General features: G+C 36.0%; 1 protein-coding gene across 1 annotated transcript in view; it reads right to left on the minus strand.

The window, feature by feature from the left end:
* LOC104626360 (protein MON2 homolog) overlaps positions 1 to 9,365 on the minus strand; it is a 15,471-nt gene extending 6,106 nt beyond the window's left edge. Inside the window, exons 1-2 of the mRNA XM_010294268.1 lie at positions 9,214 to 9,365; positions 717 to 777 (exon numbers count right to left, since the gene is read on the minus strand). Of these exons, the coding sequence (XP_010292570.1) occupies positions 717 to 777; positions 9,214 to 9,263 (111 nt within the window). The 5' untranslated portion in view covers positions 9,264 to 9,365. The remainder of the gene's footprint in view (positions 1 to 716; positions 778 to 9,213) is intronic.
* Between the last annotated feature and the right edge of the window lie 1,854 nt (positions 9,366 to 11,219).

An 11,219-nucleotide genomic window follows, 5' to 3' on the forward strand; every position in this document is an offset into this window, starting at 1 on the left:
ATGACAGGAGATGAAACCCACAGATACTGCCGCAACTCTTTTTCCTTTGTACTCCTAATCCCTGGTCAGACACACCTCTCTTGTCTTGGAGTGAAGAGGGACCAGCCCCTCTCCGTTCCAAGTATCATCTTCTCTTAATTTTCTTTGGCAACCAAAACATGGTTATCCAACCAAACATGATCTCTTTTACAATTACAGCAGCCTCTGTATTGTACAAACAAAATATCATTTCTCCATTTATGCACAAGCTTTTCAATATTGAGAACACATGTGGAGGGCAACAGTGTCACTGCTGATTGAGTGGCCCCCCTCAACACCGAAAGCACGCACTTTAGGTTTAATTGTCAGCTTCCTCCATGGTTTACAATTATCTGTGTAATTGCTTGGCAATAACGTAAGTACAAATCATATAATGGGTTAGAGGCAGAAACACGTTCTTGTTTAGCCATTCTATGCTGTTTTGAACTTAAGTGGACAAAAAGTAGTTTTTGGCATGCCCCTTCCTACTTTTTGCATAACTCTGAAACAGCCAAATTCTAAGCCTATGAATTTCCTGTCTTGTTTTCAAAAAAAGGGGGGGGAGGGGTGGATAACAGAAAAAATAATCAATTGGTAACTCTCCAAAAATTAATTTCAGAACCAACTGCAATGTGTGAATGTCACCATCTCGTTATGTTATGTTCAACAGTATAATGTATTTGTTATAGTCTCCTTACCTCAACATCAATACGCTCATTCTTCTGAAATTCTTGAATTGAGAGATTATCAGGAGGTGTACTAAAATAAACATACTACATTATACTTTTAAATTCACAACATGCGTAAGGAGATAAGTATGGGAAAATGCATTACATTAAAAGTTATTACATGCATCAAGTTGGTACTATGTCATAGTAATGATTAACATTTGTGAATAAAATCTTATTAACAATGAAGATAAAAATGGTTTAAAATAAAAAAGTAATAAAACACTAGAATTAAAGAGTTACAACCGACGGAGCCCATTAAAGACTTGCATCACCAACACCATGTTTCATATGCATCTCAAAGTAATCTCTTTTGCCCTATATGTGCAAAAGTTACAGTATCTGTTCAGATGAGTCTGTGAAGGTATCATCAGGGCATCATAATTTATTACTTTTTATTTTTAATCTCACCACGCAAGATAAGAGACTTTTTATTTTCAGCAGTACATTTGTAAAAAAATTTATTTTGATTTTACATTTTCTTTTGCATTAATGAAACACATTTTCCATTAATGGAACATTACTTTGTCTCTTTCTTTGATAACTGATATATTTGTTCTCATTCTTAATGAATTTTGTGAAGAGACAAACCTATTTTACAAACAATAACTTTGGAGAAATTCAGAACTTTCTGCGTTTCTTCCATTCTCTATAAAAAATTACAGATTAAACATCCAGAAGTGATCCAATCATGAAGACTACCCAGTGCTTTACAAGATCCTCCCTTACCTGCTAGATTTGGAAATCTTGTATCATTTCATTGTAAATATTATACCAAACAGTCACGCAGTTTCTCTGGTGAAGTTTTCTCTCATTCATTGAGTCATTCCTTGCACTTACTGGTCTACCTGTTAAGCAGATTCAAATTCCCCTTCCTTTGCTGGATTATGGTTCTGCTGAGTTACTGGGCCAAGTTCCTCAGGAGGAGAGAGAGTAAAGGCCTCCTACTTAGACAGCTACTTCAGCTGATGTGCCTACATCTGTGTTTTAGTTTGGATCAGATATGGACTTTTCACGTTAATCTTTTAGATATCCCCGTTTATAAACCTTGGTTCATGTCTGATCTTATGAATGCATAGAACTGGATTCTTTTTTAATGAAACTGAACCAAAAGCTGTACTCCAAGCATCTATGATGTAGCTCTTATAGATGATGCTTGCGTGACAGGGAGCCAGACTAGAGCTACTCTGAAATAAAACACCTGAAGTGAGAACTCTGTGTGTGATGGGTCCTCATCATGAACTGTTTTGCTTAACAGATCTCTTTCTACTACACTAATTACTAATAGAAATGAAGTACTTTAATTTCTGCCTATAAGAACCAAGCTGCAAGTTCAGGGAAAAAATAATTTTTAAAAAAATAATCAAAGAAGGTACTTCATACAATAGATAAACTTTGAAATGCCTTGCTTATAATCCCGTATCATAGGATTGCCTGCTAAAATCTAGAGAGATTCAAAATATAGTTAGCCAAATTATTAAAAGAAAAATTGATTATGAGCCAATGGCAACCTGTGGTAGAGGAATTTTCTGAGCTACATAAATTGGGAACATATCCTGAAAATATCACTATGTGGTCACCATATACTCTTCCTTAGGTATCTCAGTAATCCAACAGAAAGAGCAGACAGGTCTAGATATGCGTCTGTTCTGACCTAATTACGCTGTCCTCTTTCTTTCTGACATAGAGCAGAAGTTGGCATCCTCATGCCTATGTCCTTTTGAAATTTAAAGATAATTGCAAAACCCACTAGATTGTGGGTTCAGTTGCTCCAGTGTCTGATTTGCAAGGCAGGTACCGTTATTAGAGCTAATGAAATAACCAATAGCACCACCACCAACAATCAGAGACAAGGTGCCATAAAAAGTCAACAGAATTCCACATATTAAATTCTCTCCTTTCCTGATATTTTTACTTTTTGTCTTTTTGAAATAACTGAGAAACAGTTTGGAAATTTGACCACTTGAAAGGAATGGTTAGAAAGACTGGAAGTAAGATTGCCTGTGGTACTCCAACTTGCTGCTACTGTGTATGTTTGTGTTATGATGCATCTTAAATTAGACGATGCTTTATTTTCTCCAAAGAAACAACCCGATTAAGTACCCGGGGTGGTCACTAATGAGAAGGAAGGAAAGCGATAGGGTCAATCTGCCACATTCCCTGCCTAATTTATAGCAGAATAGGCAGATGCGTGAAAAACAGAGCTCTGGACTGAACAAAGGACCAAGCTGTTCTGTAAGCAGAGAAATCGGTGCAGTATTGTAGTGACAAGCAGACGGGCATCCTTTGGCTTATTTCCAAACTCCCTTCTTCTGCCCCCATGTCCCTCCCCAGCAAACAACAGACATGCGGTGGGTAGTTCAGAGCTAAGCACGTGCTCCCTGGCAAGGCAGCTGCCAAATACACGACTGTGGACCTATGCCAGCCGTGTCCTCATAAGGGTACCCCTCTGGGCTTGTCTTCTCCAACACACTGCCACTTTTAATGAAAAGTTTAAGAACTTTGGAGGCTTCTAAATCTCATTCAAAACCGGTTAGTTTGGCTAACAGTTTGCTTTCTGGGTTTTTTTCCTCAGTGCTCCTGTATGATGCTGACCAAGTCAAATAAGAGATTTTTCCAAGGTAAGGGTTTTTTCCACATCTTGTAGATGCTTAGCATGAGACACCTGAAGTTCATTCTGCGCAGCTACAGCTAATTTTCAGTTTTGACAATTATGACAGTATGTAACAATGTTCCTGTTGAAAAATAAATTTATCTCCCTTCCTCAAAGAGATTTTACGTAGATAGCTTCACCACTGTCTGTGAAACATTCAAGTGTTACATGTATGACTAGAGACAGAAAAAAACCCAAAGAAGAAAATATGAAATACTGTATTTATTTTTGGTTTCTGTGTTAGGCGGTCAGGAGTTACATGTTGAAAACAAAGAATAAAATAATCTATTAAGTAGCTGTTCAGTCAGTACGTTTTGTAATATATAAAGAAGTTAACTATTCAAAACCTCTAAATTATTATGATGCATACATATGCTGGTCATGTTAAAATAAAAGGGAAGCTTTCATTCTGACACTTCCTAATTTATGACTGACTGACTTGCTGAGCTGAGGTTTACTTTAAAGAGGTTTTAAGACCTTTCTGTCCAGTCATCCATATCTGATCTGCCATATATGCTACCCGTTATGCTACACACTCATGTAGCAAATTACTCTCAAGTAAATAGATTTTTGTAAGGTGTCTATATGAAACATCTATCTAGGGGCCAAAAGCTTTACGGGTATGACATAATACAGTCAAACTGTACCAGAAGAGTCAAGAGCCAGGGAAGATAAGAGGCAGTGCAATGCAGACTCTTGCTATGTGGAGGCTCTTCCTAGGTACAGAGCTGCCAGCCGCTACCCACCGTCTAGGGAGGGCTTTAGAGCCTAACAACAAAGAGCTGCCAGCCACCCAGAGTCCTGCTGTGCACAGCAGCACTCTGCTCCAAAGCATCTTTTTGGAGAGTATTGATTTAATTCCCTCATGTGAGCACAGACTTCTGCTCTAGTAAATTATATATATCCACACGTTTGTTGAAATTTTTTTATATAATGGCTTGACATGCTTCCATGAAAGCCTCTGGGAAAGAAGAATGATATGAAATAATAAACAGACCAGCCTCTTACTAGACGACAATTTTGTGTAAATTAAGTTACATAAAATGTATTAATTTTAAATGTCATTTTGATTTATAATAAAAATCAAGATTATTGAGCCTTCTCAGCTATAGCTTGCTTTAAAAAAAAAAAAAGCTGAAGCTTATTGCTTAGAAGCTGTTAATTCCCTATGACAGTAGCATTTTCCTTTTTCATTTACCTGAGCTCTTTTGGCTATATTTGAAATTTCTTCATGTACGAAGCTGCAGAGACTACTTCTGATGCGCTTTGTATTTATTAAACATCAACCAGTATCTCCTGTCATTCAGCCCCATAGCTGGCTTGAAAACCTGTTCCCATCCGAAAAAGAGAGGCAAGACCATGCAGAGGAGGTTCACTGTTTTAAACACAGGGATTCATAGAGCTTTCATTTAGGGGTTCTAACCACAGTGACCGCTTGCCTAACCAACGCTAACTCCGTTTCAGTGGTGGAAACAATATTAGGTTATCTACATACACAAGTTCTAGGACCACAGTGAGTAGAAGGATTTTGAGTTAGATTAGAAAAATGTTTAAAATGTTGATTAAAAATTTAGAACATCACTGAAATAGAAAGAATTTTATCTTTCTACTCTGTCCTCAGCTAGGTAAAGGCTTGGAGAATGTGCATACAAAAATGACACAATATGCCTTGGGATATTTAAATGAACAAAGCTAAAGGGAAAAACTAGACAAATCTGTTATGCAGTGTTGCTAGGAGGACTGACTGCAGTAAGACATTTGCAAGTTTTACAGACATGCAGGTATTTCATATTTAGAACCATCCCAGCAGTGCCAAGTCAGCTTTGAAGAATAAAGGTTTGAAGAGCAGGTAAAAAAGGAAGATATTTACCTAGTTTTGCATGAAACCTGGACAGATAATAGCATGGAACATGTAGAACATTAAATAGTGGAAACTGTGGAGTGTGAAAAGGTATACGGGCGTGAAGGACGAAAAGCAAGTTTCTTTGTGACAAAACATTTCAGTTTCCTTGAAGCAGAACGCTTAAGAAAAGTTACAGAATGACGGCATAAAAAAGTCAATTTTCAGTTCTAACTGTATTCAGGTTTAAATTAATATATCTAACTGTATTCCTGTCACAAGGGGTGACATGTTGGATAATGGTAAAAATCCAGATAAGGCACTAATGCTGATACTGTCTCACTGATAGCCTCTTGGGGTGTCTCTGAATAGCATTTTCCAAATTCTCTGTGTTTCAGAACCTTTTCAATCCATGCTGGACTTCAGCAGTGCAGCCAGATTTGTACACTTCTGCACCTGACTTATAGCGCTGTCCTGCTTGGCATATTTGCAAGTTGGAAAGCCACCAGGGATGACTGACTCACAGTTGCAGTAAGCCAGTTATGGTCAGCAGGGTTACTAAAACCAAGTCACTAATCTAATTAAGACCACAGGTTGCTCTCATCTTCTCATCTGTGGCTTGGTTAATTGGTTTGGGTGATACAGACAAAAACCCAAGTACTACCAAAAGTTTTAAAAAACACAACTCATTGTTTATATAAATAAATCAAAGATCACACTGAAAAACAGCTTTTATACTACCTAGCTGGCCTAAAATAAAGGATCAACATGGACAGCTGGAAAGGAAAGTACATTCCTATTGCCTTCTCCTATAATCTGAAGGTTGACATCTACCTGAACTCAGCAATAAATTTTAGCTGTTAATTTCAAAACAATGAATAGATTCTCCCAAATTACTCTGGAATAAGACACCACTATGATTAACATGTATTTTCTATTGGAACTATAACAAGGAAAAAAATTGAAAGAACACACTACATTTGAAAATTTGGAATTCAATTTACTTAGAAATGGAACAACTATGAATGTGAGAGACTGACTACACTGCAATTACAATCCACTGAAAGACACAATTTAGAAAATTCTAAACACAAAAGAGACAGGTTGCCCTATTTGCCAAGGCTAGTTTCACAGCATCTTGCACAGAAGTGCAGGACTTAACCAAGGGAAATCAGAAGAGAATTACCTCAATGTGAGGAACTTCCACAGCTATCTCTAGAGCCCTCCTTGCATCACAGTGAGAGGCACGCTTCAGGCGCATTGTGGGGAGGAGGAGGAGAAAGAGGATGAAGAAAAGGAGAAATGACTGCTATTACTAATTGTCCTGACTACTAGCATGAGGCAGATATATTCCCTTCTTACCTTTAACTTTTTTTAGAACCAGAAGGCTCGGGCTCATAGAGTGAACAGAAAGGCTATCTATCCGAAAGCTACTAACGGAGAGGGCTCCAACTGTAAGTCGCGGAACCGTTCACTTGGAAAGACAAACTGCTATTTAGAAAAAGATGGACATTCCGGGTGCAAAAAAATCCGACCCCAAAACCAGATGTTCAATAGCCATACAGTGTACAACAGTGTAAGCAAAAATCATCTACTCGTAACACGGCAGGAAAGAGTAGTGATAATGGCCATTAATTACAATAACAGGCCAAATTATCCTGCTGTAGCCATATGGTTCTATTTTTAATATTTTAAATTCTTTTGGACCTTAAAGCTTCTATGTGAGAGAAGAGAAAAGTTTCATATAACTTTTCTGAGAACATATTTAATTCTGATGAAAATGTTGATCCCTAAAACACATTTTATATTAGAATACACTTCGGTCTCTATAGAGGCAAAACCAGACATAAGCAAAGACAGACAAGTTTTAGGGCATCATAAATATTCACTATTTTTCCTTTACCTCCAGACAATATTTGTCCATGGCAGCTGGAAAAAGTTATTTGAATTAATGCCAACTGTGATTGTTTCTAGAAAGTAACACGTTAAGATGGAATTTCTGTGGTTGGAACAACTTTCAAGAAAAGTGTAAGTCACTCGCTGTAAATCAAGAAAACCAAACAACATATTTGGCCAAAAAGTTCATGCAGATGACAGTGGATTATCTTGAACTACATTGAAGATCTGTGATAATCTTAATTCCCTGGATTTATTAATGATAAATACCCAAAAACCATAGCGCTGCCAGTCCGGGTCATGCAAAATGGGTATGTTTCATCTGTTTTGCACATATTTAGGAATAATGCATTACAGCAAATAGTAGTATGTATGTATTCCCAAAGTAACTTCTAAGTGAACATACACTCTTCTACAATAACCTGAAAACCCTTCATTTAAATTTTCTAAACCCAACAATGAGATTGAATATGGGGTGTTAACTGATCTGGACTGCCTGTCTCAGAATGGAGCAGGACTACTAACCACAGCTGAAAACAATACCAAACAAGATACTGCAAAGATTATTTTAAATTAAAGAAACAGTGAAGCATCAAAACAAAAACTTAGAAGATTAAAGTGTCTTTTATGGAGTCTTGATGATCTTTTTTATTTTAAGATCCTCCTATTTAATAATTTTTTTAAGTAAATGCAAAAACAAAAGAAAGGTTTTTCATTCAGTTATCATGTAACCCTGTTGATGACATTCCAAAAGTATTCATTATTACTAACATTTTCACTAATGTATGTGTCTCTAAGTTTCATTGGTGTTTATTTTTTGTCTGTTTTGGGCAAGCTGCTATTTATACATCATTAGTAAATACAGCTGTGTTTGGTTGATGATTTTTGTGTTTGAAAACTATAGACACACAAATACACAGCATATTATTGTTAGGTACAGAAGAACCGTACCATTTTCTATTAAAAAGAAAGATTAATTTTTTACTGAAATCAGCATACATACAGAAAAACAGGAAATTAATTTTTTCATATTCCATATTGTCCTTTAATCTGAGACACTATTACATATACTTAAACCACTCCTAAAAGATGTTTACCCACAGATGTTCACAGAAGATGGAAATTCCATACCACTTCTCAGCAATCTTCTACAATACCTAACCATCCTTACAGTAAAACATTTCCTTAATGTCTAACCTAGATAATCTTTGCTGTACTGAAATCCATTTTTATCCGTTCTCAAAGGACAATAAAAAAATCTTCTCTTGAGCAATCTTTTAGCATATTCTAAAGACTTATCATGTCCTCCTAATGATATATTCTTTTGGTTGAACAAACTAATAGATCAGATTGTCTAAGTCTCAAACCGTTATTATGTTTCACTTCTGGACTTTCTCAACACGCTCACATCTACAGTGTCCCATTCTTGAGAGACTCTGCGTGTACTTATACATCTGCTTGTCTGTCTAGTTATAAATCTGACTATTTTAGTTATACTTTTCACAAAGTCTTATAAATAAAGTATGGTTAATTATTAAGGTGCAGTCAATTTACCTTGGGTAGAAACAAATGCAAGATAATTGTGGGCTTCTAAGTGAACAGCAATGTAAGAAATGATTTTCCAAAATTCATAGTAAGTGGAATATTTCAAGATGGATCTCAAGAGAAATACCTATAGTTAATACTGTTCACCTTAACTAAAAAAATTATTGTTCCTTTTTTCACATTAAAAAAATTGCAACAAATTGAGTACACATCAGTAACTCTATCAAATCTGTAGTAAATGCCCTTGGGAGTCCATAGAGAATTCCTTGGCCTGGTCAGAGGTCAGTTGAGTTCTTTCTTGCTCTGACATTTCACCTTTTGAATGAAGCTTTTTCTACTACTTTCTAAAAGTATACTTTTTTAAAGTAGACAGACTGGTTACTGCTTTTCCTTCATTCTTTAAAATAATTTTCAGATATCAAATATCTCTAAAGATAAGGCTATTTTTACTGAACTCTCCTGAGGCATTTACTAAACAAATAACTTATAATATTTTCCAGTTTAAAAATTAAAAAAAGGGAAATTGTGTTTACCTTTTGGTGAATAAAAAGTCTTCAAAAGTATTTGCTAGTTCTGGCCACATACTGTCAAATTTTCCAGAAGATGCATGCTGCCTTGCAACAGGTAGTCCAATAGAGAGAACTTTGAGAAGAGAGGAAACAGCTAGCTTCCATGTGCTTTCAGAAGGACAGGAATATTTCAGACTAAGAGGTATTCTTAGTGTCTGCAAAATGAAAGTTAAAACAAAATTTATAGCTGTTCAGACAAATCTGAGAATATGACTGGTTTCTGCAGAAGACCTTGGCAGACACTGTCATAGATGATAGTACACATCCCTAATTTTTCTGCTGGTGTATGAGATGCTCTTTTAAAAACATAATTGTAAAGATGATTTACCATATACCAGCTGGCTAAAGTGCAGGTCTGTTGCCAAGTACAAGGTTAGAAGTCAGAGTTGATCCATTACCAATTACACTATGAAGTCACATGCTGATTTTCTTTTTCTGTATTGCCATCCACTGTTTCTGATAAGTCTGATAAATAGGCTTTCCTAATATTTAACAGATTGCAGGGAGTTCATTATCATGAGTATATTCTGGAGAGTTTAGCCCTGTTCCTAGACAGCTATCCCAATTGCTTCCACGGTAAATAAAAAAAGCCTCATTAAATTTAAACTTTTTCTAATATGCAAAAGTCGAAATGTATACATAACCACTGCAAGACACCTGGTCATTGCTGACTATTAAAAGTTCAAAAACAAAAAGAGTTACTGAAATTCTAAGATAAAGGCTGCGATACAACTCAAACATATTAGCAGATGAAAATACAGCAAATTTTAAGTTTTTTAGGTAGAAAGACAGCTTCAATATCTATAAAAGAAAGTCATTAATGAGTTTAAAAATACTAAGCACATATACTATTTACAATATATGTATTCCTTTTAGCATTGTTAGTCAAACTAACTAGAACCTGATACCAAGTTACCCTGGAAAACTAATTACTTAATTTACATTTCAAATACAGAGTGACTAAATTCAGGTATTACACATATGCCTCCAGTGCTTTTAGTGAAGTCTCTGATTTGAGGAAAGCAAAGGGAGAAAAGAAGATTGTCAATTGTAATTAACTCTCCACTGCCAAAAATTATGAGAGCTACAGTCCAACCCCAGAGATAAACAGAATATTTCCTTCTGCTGCTATTGTTCGTAAGGGTCAAATCTAATTCCAGTATCAACATGGGCTTTAGAGACATGAAAAATAATTTAAAAACCATTTTCATCTACTGCAATAGATCAGGTTATTATCAACTGCGCATGTTAGAGAAAAGCAGTGTTTATATTAGTTTCACCTATGCTATTAAAACAGAAGTGGAAAACAACTGCATTAACTTTGAAATACAAATATCTAATTCATAACAGGTTCCAAATAATACCACATAATTATTTTAGACACATTCAGGTTTCTAAACTTCTATAGAGGAACAACCTGATGTCAGACAAGTCATTACAAACAAACCTAGGTTGAACACATTTTTTTTCCAGACATTTACTTCTACTACTATTATTTACCAAAATTATTTGCTAAAGTGGAAACAAGGTCAAAAAAAAGTTAAGAGTTTGGCAATTTCACCTTAAAGGCACATTTGTGCGTCCGTAACATTTCATAGCTACATCAATGACACACAAAGTCATTAAAAGCAAATCAGAAGTAATAGCTAGAGCACATGTCCCCAGAGTACATATGCCAGTCAACACAAATTGGTCTTTGGCCTTCAATGCCACATTTACTAAGAGGCCTGCTTATCAGATTCAGGTGCGTGATACCTTCAAAGATTAGTATTTTGTGGCCTAACAAATTTGTTAATTTTTATCTTAACATTGAAACACTGATGCTGCCATTATCCAGTGCATTGCATTTGTATGGCAAGGTTTTGGTAGTGGGGTTGGGGGGGCTGGCTACAGCAGTGAGTTCTGTAAGAAGCTGCCAGAAGCTTCCCCCATGTCCGAAAGAGCCCGTGCCAGCCGGCTCCAAGATGGAC

This window comes from Phaethon lepturus, unplaced genomic scaffold, assembly GCF_000687285.1.
Source record: "Phaethon lepturus isolate BGI_N335 unplaced genomic scaffold, ASM68728v1 scaffold57909, whole genome shotgun sequence".
NCBI lineage: Eukaryota > Metazoa > Chordata > Aves > Phaethontiformes > Phaethontidae > Phaethon > Phaethon lepturus.